A 17,568-nucleotide genomic window follows, 5' to 3' on the forward strand; every position below is an offset into this window, starting at 1 on the left:
TCAGACAGATCCGGCCCCCAACCCCTATCAACTATCAAGTAATAAACTCTTCACATAATAAATTTAAGAAAAATAAAATCTCTCTCTCTCTCTCTGAAAGTTGAAACAAACACTGCACCAAAATGTCTGTACTTCCCGCCAATCTAGTCAGCACCGCCGGCTCTTTCTCGCCGGTGAAAATTCCCGATCTGACGTCACCGAGAAACTGACACACTTGAGTCCAGTTGTCTTTCTTGATTTTCTGTATTTAAATAAAGTCCTAATACCTCAACATTTCCTCTCTTTCTCTGTCTCTCTCCATTTCTTTCTAAGAAAGGTTTTTTGCAGAGATTTTTCGATGGGATCGATCCCTCATTTACTGGATTTCTGACCAGAGAAATCTTGGATTCGTTTAAGTCAAAAAAGATTTTGCAGGAAACAAGACCTGATTTGACTTCGAATCGTTTGAGATCGTTTGATTGGTTCGATGAACGGCTTGATTTTTGCAATTTTTTTTTACTTAATTAGGTTGATTTGATCCGAAGAATTGAGGAATCTTTGCTCGATTTTTCCCGATTTGTTGAAATTCTGGTTTGAAATCGGATTTGAGGTCGGTTTTTCACCGATTATGATGGTGTGGATCATTGGAGGAGGTTCGTGAAGATCGAAAGGATCGTTGCAGTAGCGATGGCGAAGGTAGTTTACGAAGGATGGATGGTTCGATATGGAAGGAGGAAGATCGGCCGTTCTTTCATCCATATGCGGTATTTTGTTCTTGAATCTCGGCTTCTCGCTTATTACAAGAGGAAACCGCAGGACAATGTGGTACGATCGAACCTCGTTTAAATTTTATCTAGGATTTTAGGTCAATTGGTTCTGTTTTGATTCATTTTGAATTTTAGGGCATTATTGCTTCATTTCTTCTAATTAGTTAAATATGAATCACAATTCTCAAAAACCTATTATATTCTGTTGATTTTGTTGTTCTCATTGAAAATTTTGTTTTGAGATCAACTTTGACCACTCTCATCTTTGATTCTGTTTCTGCACATACTTAGGTTCCAATCAAGACCCTTCTTATTGATGGAAATTGTAGAGTGGAGGACCGAGGCTTAAAGACGCATCATGGACATGTAAGTTATTCTCTTTTGCTTACTGTGCATTGGAAGTAGACAAACTGGATCAGAAGTAGAGAAGCTGTTGGTCTTGAATTCTAAAGAGGTTCACAATCAAATATTCATGATACGTCGTGTCTTAACTTATAGCTAAGTTGGTAAGACGTTTGGAGTGTTGATCTCACAACCTAGGTTCAAAACCCATTGAACCCACTTTATGCTGCCCACTAAACCTTGCTTGCTTAGCGAATAAAAGAACTTATAAAAAGAAGGATATGAAAACTTTTACAAAGGATATGGGTTCAAGTTTTTTTTTACAAGAGTGATCCTACCTTGACTTAAGAAATATCTTTTTGTCATGTCTTATCTAACCATTGAATGGTTTTTAGGCCTCCCTTTCTTCTTCAATGATCTATCCATAACTCACTCCTATTAGTCGAAGCTTCCTTCCTTTGTGCTAATCTTCTTAAAAGTAAAGTTGCACTCAATCATTTGTTGGAAGATGAGGGCAATGTTATTAATGAGATTATTTTCTCAAAAACATTCTTGTTGGTCAAGGAGACTTTCACTCCAATTTTTGCTATGCGAGTATTCAGCAAAACTGGTTCACGCAATGTGTGCCATTGCATAGTACTTGGCCTTAACACTAAATCAAGCAACAACAACTTGCTTCAGACTTGACCTGTTATCTTAATTATATTGCCTAGCTTGCCTATTCCATCTACATATTTTTGCTACTTTCAAAAGTTGAGCTCTTGACCAATATTGTTAGACTCAAATTGGATCATAGAATCGTTGGGAGTAATGGGGTTCGAGTCAAATTGGGATTCAAATTGTTGGATTTTAAATTCATAGAGATTTTTCTTTGTTAAAATTTAAAAGTATAAAAAATAAAAATGTATATCATGCCTAATTACTTAATTACTCATTGTATAACGAATATGCACAAACACTTACAAATTAAACGAGCTTCCATTTCTCATTATTAATTTTCAACTTGTAAACTGCATAGATGAACATTCATTTCTTTCTTTTTCCTCGATTCCTTGGGCATCCAGGCTTCTTAGAGCACCTGACTAATCCCACGGCTACGGGGGGCACGCATGTCACCCCTTCCACACGTACCAAGTGCGCTGGAATAAATCCCAGGGGTGGCCACCAAGGGGGAATTGAACTCAGGACCTTTGCTTCCCGAGGCATGGTCCTAGCCATCTCACCAACCCCTCGTTGGTTAACTAACATGCATTTTTTGTTCTTTGTGTCAAGTGATTTCAGGTAATTAGTAAAAGCACCCACTATTTTATCTAACAAGGCGACTATTTTAACTAAACAGATTCATACATATGATTCATATTGTTTGGATCCAACTATTAGGGTTCAAATCATAATTTGAAAAGGCTTAACACTGGTCTTTGATGGTGACACTGTTTATTGATTATTTAAAATTTCACATATCGAGGTGTTTATTTTCAGTATCCATGGTAGCTGGTTTTCCTATTTCTTTTTCACATTTTGTTATTCTTGTCATTTATGTACTTTTAGGAACGATCTTACCTGTCCTTTTGTTTAACAGATGGTCTACGTTTTGTCCATCTATAACAAGAAAGAGAAGTACCATCGAATTACGGTTTGTGATCTTTTTGCTCTCACTTTTTGAAATTTAAACCAAGCTGTTGTTTTTTTTTAACTTTTATTTATTTTTGCTCAATTAATGAAATCAAGCAGGTAATGACTAGGATCATTTTCATGCTATGCTTTCCTTTTGTTAATCTAGTCCCTCGTTGTTTACCCTATGCTCAGATAATTGACCTATAAAAAAAATGCTTGAATAATGTTTCATTTACTTGGAGACTGCCAAAGGCTTTGGTTAGTCAACAAGTCTTATTCATTGTTGAAGTTAAGTCAATTCAAAATGATTAGAAATGCCAATAGAATAAGAAAAGAAAATAAGACACAAAAACATTAGAAAATCCAAGGCCTTTATGTTGCGTGCACAAACCAGGTTTCCGAAGATAGGAAAAAGGTGTATACTGTGCACAAAAGAGTGTACGCTTTGTCTGTACTTCTTTCTCTGCTTAATATATGATTATATCCTTTACTGATGAAGGAAAAAAAGAATGTAGCTTGTGTATCTTCCATGGAAATATCTTTTGTATGAGCTTTGCTCTTGGTTCCAGATGGCGGCATTCAACATCCAGGAGGCACTAATGTGGAAGGAAAAGATTGTGCTTGTCATTGATCAGGTACACTACTCTTCATCATAAAAGAGAATTTTTTTTTGGGAAAATTGCTAAAAAATGGTTAATTTTTTAATCAATTATTAAAAAAGTAATATTTTGAAGAAATTACCAAAAACGATTTAAAACGTTGGATTGTCCAGCATTTTTTCAATTTGCTGGACTGTCCAGCATGTTAGGATTCTTCCATATTTGAGTATGGAAAGGGTAAGGCTATCCTAATCAACTTAGTAAGATTTCAAATCTTACTAAGGTTTGTTGAGTTCATCTTGTGGCATCAAAAAACATGATCTGATGCCTCACGGATGTAGAGGACAAAATTCTATGAATTAAAAAAAAATATTTTTTTTTAATGTTTAATTTTAATTTAAAATTTGGGAGTTTGTTGAGAATTTAGTTGCTGTCCATTTTAAAACCTTGGATCAAGCTAATAAATCATTACTTTTTTGAAAAAAACAAAAAATTGGATCTGAGTTTTTCCATGAAATCTATTAGGCTATGGTCTTGGATTTGCTAATTTGGTAATCCATTTGAGTTCAAGGGCTCTTCGTAAGATTTGAATATCTTGCGAAGTTGTAAGGAAAGTATTTTTTTTACAATGCACATAACCTCAGCCAAGATGTAGGAGAGCCCAAAATGCTGGACAGTCCAACGATTTCAAAAAACATGGGACAATCCAGCATCTTAAATCGGTTTTTGTAATATTTTTAACTCTTTTTTAGTAGTTTTCCCTAATTTATTTTTTATTTTTTTTTACTTTTCATTTATACTCCATCTTTTCTGAACAGCATTTTCTTTTCATTTATCTCCTAAATGTTTTACCTTTAAGTAAATCTGCTTAATGCGGATCTGTTTTGACGTTATTCCATGCTTCTAGACCCCAAATATTCCTGTACCTTGGTTAATGCCTAATATGATGCTTTGCTTTTTTAATTTGAAAAATGCATGCACTTTGTAAAGGAGTGATCCTGTATTCGTTGATTGCAGCATCAGGAGCCATTGATGTCTAATGGCAACAAAGCTTATGTTTCATTTGAATATAAATCCGGCATGGATAATGGAAGGACTGCCTCATCATCTGATCACGAGAGTCAGTAAGTGACTATTTTATCTTTTCTTCTCTCTGTGTGGCTGAACTTACTGGAATTCCTTTCATGAATTTGACTTTGCTTTTCATCTTTTCTTTCCGAGTGATGGAAATTAGAATCATAATTTTGATCACTTTGAGGGCATCAAGATGCATAATTTGATAGAAAATGTGGCGTGGATACATTCCACCAATTTTTTTTCCTTTCCTATTCTTGGGTTTTAAGTCTTTACATGTGCAGTCAATAGGCTTGCTTTACCTGTCCCAAACCTGGAGAAAGGAGGATGTTTGTATCAGGTTGACATATGTTAAAACCATAACATGTTTCTGAATGAAATAGGATTCATGTTTCCAACCTCAGAACTAAATAACTGTGCAGATGACGATGGGTTGTGCAATCATACATGATAATGATGTTTTGTCACTTTTCCTTTATTTTATGTATGCTGCCATTCTTTAGATGTTTCTATTAGAGAAGTAAAAAAATATCTCATTGCATATTTTCACTCTTTAATTCTTATTTTAACCAAATTCCTGATTTTGCTTACTGCCCATATGCTTATGCCAAGCTTAGATCTTGCCAGTGCCTATCTTCTGAAATATTTCTTACAGGGGTAGCGCTCTGGGGGATGAAGAGGAACACAATCCAACTTTACTACGGAGAACAACGATCGGAAACGGTAGTTTAAGATTCACCTATTGTTCTGGGTTTCATAAGCTGCGAAATTGTGTAGTGTCATTTATAGCAGAAAATCATCAACCATTTCCAACTGGCAGGTCTTCCCGATACAATACTCGACTGGACCCGAGATGTCGCCTCAGACTTGTCAAATGAGAATAACAGTGATCAAGTCTTCTCAAGGAAGCATTGGCGCCTTGTTCAATGCCAGAATGGCAAGTTTTAATTTCAGTGATTGCTTTATTATCTAACACAAGAGGGCATGACTATCAGGATAAGCTATACCGAGATAATTTTAAGCCTTGCCATATTAAAATGATGTCAAAGAACCGTTGATGATTTTTTGGGTCTGGACATGTGCAGGACTTCGCATCTTTGAAGAGCTTCTTGAAGTTGATTACCTTGTACGTACAGGGTGCATATTACTTTTCTGTGTATACCTTGTTCTTTAAATAGTATATGTGAGACTTTTCAAATTACTATGTATACTGTTTCACATGCAGCCAAGGAGCTGTAGTAGAGCAATGAAGGCTGTAGGTGTGGTGGAAGCTACGTGTGAAGAAATATTTGAGCTTATAATGAGCATGGATGGGACTCGGTTTGAGTAAGTTTTTCCATGTGTAACACAATTTTTTAAAGTCAATCTTGATGATCTTTGTTGTATTTCGGAAAAAAGTTCGTACCGTTGAGATAAATATCATACAGTAGTTGGAAGAATCTAGACTTTTCTTTGGTTTTAGCAATCTCAAAGTACGGAAAATGTTGATCATTACATTTTGGCTGAGATTTGAAACCATGCTCAGCTGTTCCCTCTTTCACATGATTATTACCTACTTCTAGTTGATACTTTCCTGTGGCATGTGGCTTGTCCGTCTCCCTTGTATGTGTGACATATTTGAGCATCTATGTGGATAACACAATATTTTCCTACATTTCAATCATAGACGTTGATGGTTGACCTTTTCCTATCCTCTGTGTGATAAAATGTGAAAATGGAAAACAGGATGATTGTTTTAGCCAACATCTGGATTCCCCTTAAGATCCCCTTTGAGACCGATAGTTTATTCTTATATTTTGTAACTAATATGGGGTAACATTAACTTCATCATGTTGAAGATTTTTTCATGCTTTGTATTGTAGGTGGGATTGCAGTTTCCAGTATGGTAGCTTAGTTGAGGAGGTGGATGGACACACTGCAATACTTTATCACAGACTGCAGCTGGACTGGTTCCCAATGTAAGATTTTCTCCTAGTCAAATGCCTTATGTATCAGCTAAATGTATTGATACATGTCGTTTTTTCAAACCATGACCATCTGTCCTGAAGGACCTGAAATCTGTCCTGTTAGCTCCATATCTGCTTCTTCCATATTTTCTAGGTTTCCTGATCTTCATGAAAATTGATCCCTTTACTGCTCATTCGATTTCAAAGCTGTTGGGTGGCGGGCCTTTGTTTTTGCAACTGTGAATTCAATTTTGTTGAAACATCAGCTGCTATGCTATAAGCTGATGGGAGAGGATTTAATGAGGATATTGTGGGGTATCTATGTATATTCTTTTATACACTGGGGAACAGCATTTATAGTTCCTTTCTCTTCTCGAAACTGTATATTTTCTTGTCCACACTTAAAATCTACGAGTAAATTTGTGTCATCTTTACTTATATTTGTGATGTTGTGTATCATAGAATAATCATTAAATGTTTTTTATCTCAACTATGATGTAACATATTTTCATATCACATACCATGATTTCGTATACTCTTTTTCATGAAAAGGCAAAGGCTTTTTTAATTGAGTTTCAATCCTCTATTTGAGTTTATAATAAACCGACTCTTGGCTCAAAAAGTTAGTGAGGGATTGGTTTGGTTTATTTATGCCTGAATGAGGTCAATTTGGATGATGTGTCTTAAGGTGCTGTTTGGACACCCGATTTGAATTCATCCAAATGACACTGTTCAATTAATTGTGTTTAGCTTTCAGTGTTTTTTGGGTAAAATAATGATTGCTCTATTGATCTCTCATCGTTCTGATTACCAGTTGGGTAGTTTGTGTACCAAAATGACATTTTGGCCATCATTTGGGCACATCTAAACAGGGCCTTGGAAAGTAAAATTGCAGTCTTGTTTAAGGAAACCATTGTGGTTGGGAACAATTTACGATCCATTGTCATCTTGAGGGGCAAAATTCTATCCAGATAATGAATTTTATTCATTACATTAGCTGGTATACATGTGTTACATTACATCTCTTATCTCTTAATACAGGCTATGGCATGGTTTATATATATATAGGGTCAGGATCCCTAGACTCCTAAGAATGACTCATGAAAAAAAACCCCAACCCTTTAAATGCAAAATCCAATGGTTGAGATTTATCCTTGGGATCCGAGGTTTTTGTTATCCAGATACTCATAAATCTCAACCCTTGGATTTTTTGTTTAAAGGGTTGGGATCATGTGTTTTTTTCATGAGTTATTCTTAGGAGTCAACGGATCCCAACCCCATATATATATATGCTTTCAGAAGGTAATTAAAGTAAAGACAGGATCAGTATATTAGCATGATGTCACCTCCACTCTAGGAGTAATCATAAGAGGAATGCCATCTTCTGTGTGGCGGAGTATTTTGCTTCTGTTGTGTTCTTGTTGGAGTTTCTGCTTTAGTTTTGGTGCTTTTTTCCCCTTGTAGGACATTTGTTATATCTCAAGCATGCCTTTTGTCATACGAATGAGTAGAAAGTGAAGAACCTGCCAATTCAACAGTTTCTATAATGTTCTAGATAGTGACTGCTTGACTGTGTGAAAGGAGACTAATATGAATAAGTTTACACTGTAATGTTACAGAATTCTTCTTGCTAGATTATCAAGAAGTGAATCTAAAGGGAAAACCATACTAATGCTGTTAATCCAATATTTTGGATAAAGGTGTAGAAGATGATGAATTGAGAAAGATGCATCTACTCTATTCTGTACAAATCTTAATTTCTAAAAATTATCAATGGTGCTGGCTTTTGCAGGCTTACGTGGCCTCGTGACCTTTGCTATGTGCGTTACTGGCGGCGTAATGATGATGGAAGTTATGGTGAGTACTTTGGTCGACCACTTTAGTTGGCTCACACCCTTTTTTCCTGTTTAATTTTTAAATACCCTTTACTTTGCTTGTTATTGTGCAGTTGTGTTATTTCGTTCTAGGGAGCATGAGAACTGTGGTCCACAGCCAGGATTTGTTCGGGCCCATCTTGAGAGTATATTTCATCACTTCTCTGCTCTATGCTATAATTCATTTGATAGGAACTGTTCAAAATTTTTATCGCTAAATTTAGTTTAAGCATTACTGCCTTCCTTGTGAATTTTGCTGATTGCAGGTGGAGGATTCAACATTTCTCCTCTTAAATCTCGAAATGGGAGGCCTCGAACACAGGTGCAACATCTTATGCAAATTGATCTGAAAGGGTGGGGTGTCGGTTACATTCCTTCATTTCAGCAACAATGTCTTCTCCAGATGTTGAATAGTGTTGCTGGTAACTTCTCATGTTTAAGTCCTACTTAATGATTTGGAGTGTTGCTAATCATTGCTATGCACCCAGATGGTTACCGTTGCCCTTTTCTCCGATATATTCCCCACTAGAATTTCCATATGAATTTTTGACTGGAATAGATGGTTTGCTTTCGTCTTTTTGTGGAGTTCAGAATCTCTTGTTCCTCTAATTTAAAACTTTTAGGACATCTTGTTCACCAATTTGGATGCAGGTTGAATCATGGAATTGGTGGAAAGAAACTACACTTGTTTGGTACAGAGTTTGCTGTCCATTTAGTAACATCTTTTTTTTTGTTGTAGTTTTAGGATTAGTGGTTTGCAAATGAAGTTGGGTTTCAAGGGGGTTTGAACCTAGGACATGGGAACAACACTCCACATGTCTTACTACTTAGCTAAGTTGGCACTTCAAGTCCATTTAGTAACATCTTAGTTGCTAATACTTCCTAGAGTATGAATTCGTGTTACTGCATTTATTCAAGAAGATACCCTTTCTTTGGCTAAAGAAGGGGAAGGATACTGCTTGTTGGAAAAACACTACACTCGTTTGTTACTGAGTTTGGTGTATATTTGGTAACATTTTTTTTGCTAATACTTCCTAGAGAGTGAGTTTGTGTTACTGGATTTATTCTAGAAGATACTCGTTCTTTGGCCAATGAAGGGTGTGGATACTGCTAATAGCTTGGTAGTCTAGGGACAGTGGTCTCTTGCCCTTTTTATAGTCATTTATTCTTATCTTCAGTGTAAAGTTTCTTTTCTTCACTGGGATTTTTTTATACAGTTCACATGACAAATTTTTTCTTTTTCATGGAACAGCAATTTATTTTAACAAAAAAAATTAAGTAAAAAGGGGAAGAAAAAGAAAGGGTATGGAGGATATTGCTAAAAACTTATTGAGATCAGGATTTCATTTTATTTCACCTGGAACCTACTAGAAACAACTTATTTAGCATAAGAACTCGGCATTTTATCATTTAATTGATCTTGCATGTTGATTCTTGTCTATGACAGGGCTGCGTGAATGGTTTTCTCAAACAGATGAAAGACTTGCTGTTCCAAGGATCCCGGTAATGGTCAATATGACTTCCGATTCTACTTCTTCAAAAAAGAACAAGAAAACCCCAGAGCCTTCTGTTCAGCCCCCATCACTGGATCAAATAAATAACGCTAGCAGAAATTCTGTAATGATGGATGAATACTCTGATGATGACGAAGAATTTCAAATAGCTGAGTCTGAACAAGAGGTTTGCTTTCTGCTTCTGTCCCTTTTGTTTCGATATCTTTTCTCTGAATATGGGGTTTTTTCCACCTTTTTCAGGCATACTCTGATAGGTTTGAGAATGAAACGAAACGACCAGGTTGGTGATGGCTAAACCAGATTCACGTTTGATTCATTTGACAGTTATCTTTGAATCAAGTGAATGTCTAATGTAATGTTCATGAATTGAAGCTTCTGATGAGGAACCGACCGATCAAATTGATTTGTCCCTTTTTCATGGCAATCTGCGTCGGGATGACCGTGATAATAGTCGTGACTGTTGGAGAGTATCTGATGGAAACAACTTCAGAGTCCGTAGCAAGCGTTTTTGTTTTGATAAAACCAAGGTTACTATGATCTTTCTTTGTTGTCCTTGTGCATCTTGGTTCTGGTGGGGGACATGTTATGACCATGTTAGGCTTGCACTGATTACCTTATTTGCAAAACATGTTCGCAGATTCCTGCAGGGAAGCATCTGATGGAGCTTGTTGCAGTTGATTGGTTCAAGGACACGAAACGGATGGACCATGTTGCGAGGCGCCAAGGTTGTGCTGTGCAAGTAAGTATTATGAATTATCATTTCCTTGTTTTCTAAATATTTTTTGATGGGTATAAATTGTATTAGAGAAGAAATAGTGGAAAACAAAGATAGGAGTCAAGTAGACGTACCTAGTGAAAGAGAAAAAAAGGAAACAAACAGGAAAAAAAAACCATTGGGGGGAGAGGGGTGTGGGGGGCACAAACACAAGTCACTCTCACAACTTGCAAACAAGATGCCCTCAAACTCTCTTAAAAAAGCTCCTAGAAATTCCTCTAAAAAGACTCTCTCGAACTCTTTAAAAGCTTTTCACCTATAAATGGGGAGAAATAATATGAAAATGATAAGCTCCTGAAGAGATTACTCCCTCCCATTAAAAGCATGGCTATTTGCTTCTTTCCAAATTCCCCAACACAGCTAAGGGAGTCAAAACTCCAATGGATCCTTTCTCTGGACCTAAAACCATCGTCTGCCAACCAGGAAACAAAGAAACGGTAGATCTAGAGAAGCAAGATTGAAAAGGAGAATGAAGTGAAATTAAACAGCATGAGAGAAAGCTCAATGATTAACAAGTGATTGATGGATTCTCCACTGACTTTGCACATAGAGCAAAGCATCCACAGTGAAGGTGGTTGAATGTTGAAACATACAATTTTGATGGGTCTTCCAAGGAGATCTTCTAAGACAGAAATAGATTCATTAAATGATTGTAACCTTAGAATCTTTCCTAATCGTCCGGGATGTAGGGAATGAAAATGTCAATAAAGTGCTCATGGGACTTTAGACTATGTGGAGGATCTCATATTTTTATAAGTAATGGGATTTTATTGATGATGGGATAAAATACAAGGTTGGAGGAAGGCAGTTTCTTACTCACGAAGCTTCAATTTATCCCCTTGCATATTTGCATGGCATGCCATTGGGTAGATGGATTATTCCTATGCTGACTCTAATATTCCTCATTTTTTTTTTCCCTTTTTTCTGTTTTATGCACTATGATATGCCCGCAGATCAAGATGATGTTGGCTTTAACAAAAAATTATGCACAAGCATATGTGAAATGACTGACTGGGGAACTGCTAGTCTAAAAGATTGTTTTTCTGAAAAAGCTAATTATCAATGGAACTTATGGTTTAAATCTTTACATAATAATCCTAAAATTCCGATCGAACCAACATTATGGATGGTGGTTACAATTTTACCCGAAGAAGGATATGATTGGTTGAACTCTCGTTTTCTATTGGTACTAGGAGTGCCACCTTTTGTTTATGGATCACTTGATCCAAACTGTGCTGCTTGTGTAGGTGGCCACGGAAAAAGGACTATTCTCACTGGCCATAAATCTTCAAGTAAGTTGTTTTTGTTCATCTTTTTTATTATTTCACTTGATGCTTCTGGAGCCAGTAAGAAATGATGATATGGTGTCACAACAGGTGCCTGGATCAACACACTACAGTATGGTATTTTATTTTGTAATGAAGGATTTAGCTCCCGGATCACTCTTGCAACGCTTTGTTGATGGTGATGATGAGTTCCGTAACAGTAGGCTGAAACTCATTCCATCAGTTCCAAAGGTCTCTTTCTTCATCTATGTACTTTTTATTTAAGTAATACTCAAGTCAGGATTCTATTATGAGGAATCCACATGTGAGGAAGACAGTGCATGCACTGGCAGTCTTATTTATGCATGTTGTGTAGTATCAGTGTACCACTACCACTAACACTACCACAGGGCACACTTGATGATCATCCCTACCAGTGAACCAGTGTCCTCCCCACCTTTAGCCTAATATGGCATCCAAAGAAATTTGCCCATGTGATGTAGGACATCTACAATTCTAAGTATTTTTCTAATTCTATTAGGATTTATTTTTATTTCTACTTTTAGTGGGATTTCTATTTCATAGTTATGTTAGGAGTATAATTCCTTGTTAGTTTTTAATTTGTTTTAAATTCGTTTTTATTATTTATGTTATGATTAGAAGTGTCCAATTTGAGTTCTAATAGGATTAGAAAGTTAATATTATGTTATAGATAGGTTAGTAATGTTAATTTTTAATATTTTAATAGGATTCTAAGTTGTTATGGTGGAGTTATCTATATAAGGAGCTTCAAATCCGAAAGTCAATAATCAATTCAATTATCTTTTCTCTTTTAATTACTTATTAGTTTTATGTTTTATTTTCTTTCAAGCTATTACTTGTTTATCAATTGAATCTATTGATTCAAATTGATTTAGAATGTTCCATTGAACACAACCTATCGAATATATTGATTCACATGCTTCCGCTACGTCACTGTGCAATCACTTTTTTTCTCAGTTCCGATGTACCAGTTTTGGAACAGTGCACGAATTCTTTTAAGCTTTACTAAGAAGCTCTGCATTGAATGATCTGGGTCAAGAGGCACTGCCATTTTTAGGTTGTGGTTCACCCAACTGGTTTTGTAGCACGTGGAACATTTGTATTGATGACCACGGATGTTTTAGGTCTTAGTCTTGACCTTGATTGTTCAAGGCCAAAACTGAAGCAATTCAAATGGTCAAGTGCCATGTAATAGTGAGGCAAGGGTGACCCAATGTGACTACTGTTCACACCTGGATCTTTATCCAGACTCAGATGATTCAGGTGAGTCAACTTGTTCTCGGCCAAACCTTAAAAACCATCAACTTTCGTAGAGCACACATCTGCAGCAAGCATATTGAATTCCAATGCGACTACTGTTTGCATATGCGTAGGGAGCCCTGTCACATACGGTATGATGCATGGAGGAATTTCTCTATATGATGTGGTGGCACACTTCTTGGCCTGCTTATCCCAAGAATGTTTGGTTTACCCTTTGGTCAACCTACAGCCCAAGAGTCAAAAAGACCACCAATTATTATCTGTTTGAACATTAGATTTTTTTCCTTCTTCCTGTTTTTTCTTTCATTTTTTTTTTTTTTTTTTTTTTTTTTTTTTTGCATCCTGGACCTGGACCTGGACCCAGTGCTTTTGACCCATGGGTTCTATGTGCCTATTCATGAAGCATGATGAAGAAACACTTGGAACACACATTGTTAGGAAACTAGGAATGACTCATCTGGCTGTTTTTTGTATGGTAGGTTCAACTAAAGGTTAATAGAACATTCACTGGGTTAGTTGACCTGAAATAGTGTCATGCGGCACCAAACCATGTCATGCCTCATCATTGGAGCCTTGTCACAAAGATTTGGGTTTGGATGAACGAATTGTGTTCCTCCATTCAATTCTGTCTAGAGCCATATATTTTGTTATTGCATGCGTGTTCTTGTTTGCTTTGAATGTCTCAATCCACATTCTTTTTGGTCTTCCTATCTCTCTTTTAGAACTTTCATCTTTCAAATTCCTCCAACTGGTTTATTGCCTAAACCATGTTACGCCTCACGCCTATATTGAGTAATAGGATCAGTTTTCAGCTTTGATCTTTGGGGGAAATGCGCACCCACCTATTTCGTGTCTGATGTCTATGGTTGGTTGGTGAGGATCCCCCAGCCAGAATATTTCTACCAGATCTGAACAATGCCTCTGTTCTCTGATCCTGACTTGAGTAGTCCTATATGCTCTATTTTTGCTTTTAGCAGTTTTTCTGTTGTGCATTTGTATTTGATTCTATGTATACAATCATGCAGGGCAGTTGGATTGTGCGTCAGAGTGTTGGAAGCACCCCTTGTTTACTTGGCAAAGCAGTTGATTGTAACTATATTCGTGGTCCAAATTACTTAGAAGTAAGAATTACCCCTCTGAGTAGTTTTAGTACACGATATTTACCCACTGGAGATGTTTGTTGTCTTACCGAAGATGAAGACCATTATAATCTAATAGAAATTATCTTTGGCGCAGATAGATGTTGATATTGGTTCTTCAACTGTTGCTAATGGAGTGTTGGGGCTCGTCTGTGGTGTAATTACAACGCTGGTTGTTGACATGGCTTTTCTTGTACAGGTCTGTGTCTCTTGAACTACCTTTTCTACCCCTAACCGTGTACTTTTTAACAACTGAGGACATATGTTTACTCTCAACTATTTTTCTTAGGGTCCCTATCCGTGGCCAACAGTTTGGCAAACATTTTGGCAAACACTTTTTCAAAACATGGGTTAGAGGTCTTGGAATGGGCTGATTTTTGGTGAGGATGATCTCTACGGTGAGGAGATCATCCTCACCAAAATCAGCTCATTCCAAAACTTCTAGCCCATTTTACAAGTTGAAAAATCGTGAACCGTCCATTTTTTGTAAACCATTTTTGATGAGGTTAGAAGTTTTGGAATGAGCTGATTTTTGGTGAGGATGATCTCCTCACCGTAGAGATCATCCTCACCAAAAATCAGCCCATTCCAAGACCTCTAACCCATGTTTTGAAAAATGTGTTTGCCAAAATGTTTGCCAAACTGTTGGCCATGGATCGCTACCCTTTTTCTTAAGTCTTTCAGTATAGTAAGTAATTTGATTAGAGAAAGCACAGAGAAGTTAGGAGATAACTACTGAAGTTTGGCTAAAAAGGAATTTCCATACTTAGATGAATAAATATGAAGTCACTTTGTTCAAACTCTGGAATTTTCAAGAACTGGAACACATTCCATAAGGGCCTTCATGTCCTTGAAATTATAAAACCATTTTTGGCCTTCATCTGTTCATTGCATTATTTTGGATTTTGCAAGAAAAATTATGACAAATGGTCCAGAAAAAAATGTAGAAGATGGTGTCCAGGTCAGCATGTTATAGTCGCATCCAATCAGGCCATTGAATTTTGGGTCTCACCCTCTATGCATGGGAATCAAAATGTGTGACCAAATTTTTTTTGTTGAAAAGCAAATAATTGAAGGTGGGGTTTTGATCACAGATCTGTGGGATCATAACTAAGATTTTATGAAATCGACAACCCGGTGTCAATGCCCACTCTCCAGGCCTGACTTTGAATTGTATTACTGGACCTATCTTATTAAGAAATTTATCAAAAACCAAGTCTGGGTTTGACCAATATTACACCAAACCCTGAAACTACTGTTCATGGAGTCTTTTTCTGTTCTTGATGTCTTATTAAGAAATTATCAAAAACCAAGTCTGGGCTTGGCCATTATTACACCAAGCCCTGAAACTACTACTGTTCATGGAGACTTTTATGTTGGTTTTTTTTGTTTTTTCAAAATAATCTTGAGTATTACAATTCCTTCACCGCCCAAACCATTTACGATATTTTGTTATTATTATAATTCAAAATTATCTGGATCTCTTCTAATTAAGAAGTGATATTTTTTCTGTTCACAGGCACACACTTTAGATGAGCTGCCAGAGCGGCTTATTGGTGCTGTTCGTGTGTCACATGTTGAGTTGTCATCGGCTGTAGTCCCGACACTGGAACATGATCCATCTGCAACAGAATTAAATTAATTCTTTTGTCCTCTGTGTTTCTGCTGTTGTCTATATTTTATTCCCAGGTGATCAATCTTATATTCGAAATGATTTGTTCAGATATAGAAGTTACAGCTCAATTCAAACCCCCTTCCCCTTCACACCTACAGTGACGAAGGTTGTTAGGGTTTCTGGAAATTTTTTTCAGTTGACACTGAAATTAAAAAAAAAAAGAGATGAGGTTTAGCCATTCTGTCTTGATCCATATATAGTTCACTTAGGTTGCGTTTAGGAACTCATTTGTGGAACTACATCCCACACTTTGGGGGGTGAAAGGCATCTTAGGGTTTGTAATTTGCATTTAGCAAGCTTTCCATGAATAAAGAAGTTAAAAATGGATCAGAAGTAGAAGCTGACTTCGCTTTCAACGTTTGCAGGAATCTGACAGAACTTGACGTTGTTAATGTTCTATGTTAGAGGAGGGTGCCTTTTCTTTAAGAAGTTAATAGCTATGACACCCTCTCTTGGATGCTTTCAGGATCCCAATCCTAATACCTAAAAAGTCTTTAATTTTATAATATAAATACTAAAATATCCAAAGAGACTTTCATTTCATACGAAGCATTTCTTAAACGTTGCTATTGAACAGTCAATTTTGTGATGCCCTTTCAAATATAAGTGATTCAAAGAGAAGCACTTTTGTTGGATGCACTGTTACGCAAGCGAAGCCTTCAGAGATTTTGGGTGGTGTATTATAACTATAAGGTGGACCTGGCTTTCATCAATCTCAATCTCTAACAAATATGCGAAGATGACAAACGACTTATTGATCATATGATACATTGGGGAGAAAATTTTGTGACATATCAACAACTTTCCAGCAAATTAATTGTTGATTTCTGGGTAAATTGGCAATTATGGTAACATTTTTTTTTTCCTAAAACCCCAATTTCTTTTTATCTTATTAAACCTTTAAATCTCAAGAAGAAGATAAGGTTTATAGGGAAGTGGAAGATATTTTTCAAAATCGTCTGGTAGCTACTTGATCGGTAGACCTTAAAAAAAAATAAAAATAAATAAATAAACCTTTTTGTTCTATATATATTGAGGGGGCATTCTCACACGTTGGAAGTATCGAAATTAAGATTTATTCCACTAAAAATGCATTACCCACTACCCAGTGATATTTGTTACCTTAGTTCCAATTTTCTTTCATATATATATATTTTTAAAGGGCATATTCGTCATTTCAGATAGTATTGCTGTTTTCGCGGAAAAGAATCCCGCCCCATGTTTGAGGCTCTTTTCAAGAAAACGAACGGTTGAAATGGAGGGATGAATACTCCCAACTCCGAAGCTAAAGGTACCATATTAAAAACATTCCTATCTCTAAGAACTGGTACTAATCCCTTGGAAATCTGTTTTTTTTTTCCCCTCTCATCTCAGCCGTAGAAAAGGCGTCGGTTACCTTTTTAAGTTTAACCGTTCGAGACCTCTTTCTCTCTCTCTCTCCCTCTCCGAATGCTTGTGTGAGCAACAGTAATTGAAGCAATGCATAGTGGAAGTTCTTTCGTATTTTGAAGCCACGATTTCATTTAATAAACAAAAGATTACAGAGAAGGTCAAGTTTAATTCAATCTCTCTCTCTCTCTCTCTCTCTCTCTCTCACTCTCACTCACACACACAGAGGACACATGAATTTCTTCTTCAAGTACCGTCTCTCAACCAAAACATGTTACTAATGCAGGGCCGTAAATCAGAGAAATTAAAAGATC

General features: G+C 36.5%; 1 protein-coding gene across 1 annotated transcript; it reads left to right on the forward strand.

The window, feature by feature from the left end:
* Nucleotides 1–16,043, forward strand: LOC147408400 (protein ENHANCED DISEASE RESISTANCE 2-like). The gene is made up of 22 exons (XM_086437385.1): nt 1–804; nt 1,038–1,112; nt 2,668–2,721; nt 3,272–3,337; nt 4,319–4,425; nt 5,031–5,098; nt 5,196–5,312; nt 5,461–5,501; nt 5,601–5,701; nt 6,238–6,333; nt 8,114–8,178; nt 8,270–8,341; nt 8,462–8,617; nt 9,643–9,875; nt 9,950–9,989; nt 10,082–10,236; nt 10,347–10,448; nt 11,732–11,776; nt 11,861–12,001; nt 14,077–14,172; nt 14,288–14,389; nt 15,710–16,043. Exons 1-22 carry the CDS (start codon nt 667–669, stop codon nt 15,830–15,832), a joined length of 2,193 nt encoding a protein of 730 aa, XP_086293511.1. The 5' UTR covers nt 1–666; the 3' UTR covers nt 15,833–16,043.
* The last annotated feature ends 1,525 nt before the right edge of the window (nt 16,044–17,568 follow it).

This window comes from Akebia trifoliata, chromosome 3 (genome assembly GCF_017979445.1).
Source record: "Akebia trifoliata isolate Shusen 1 chromosome 3, ASM1797944v1, whole genome shotgun sequence".
Lineage (NCBI taxonomy): Eukaryota > Viridiplantae > Streptophyta > Magnoliopsida > Ranunculales > Lardizabalaceae > Akebia > Akebia trifoliata.

Coding starts and splice junctions, on each gene's coding strand:
- LOC147408400 (XM_086437385.1), top strand. CDS start 667: ATGGCGAAGGTAGTTTACGAAGGATGGATGGTTCGATATGGAAGGAGG. Junction 8,342..8,461: donor TGTTCGGGCCCATCTTGAGA/GTATATTTCATC, acceptor TGCTGATTGCAG/GTGGAGGATTCAACATTTCT. Junction 11,777..11,860: donor CACTGGCCATAAATCTTCAA/GTAAGTTGTTTT, acceptor GTGTCACAACAG/GTGCCTGGATCAACACACTA.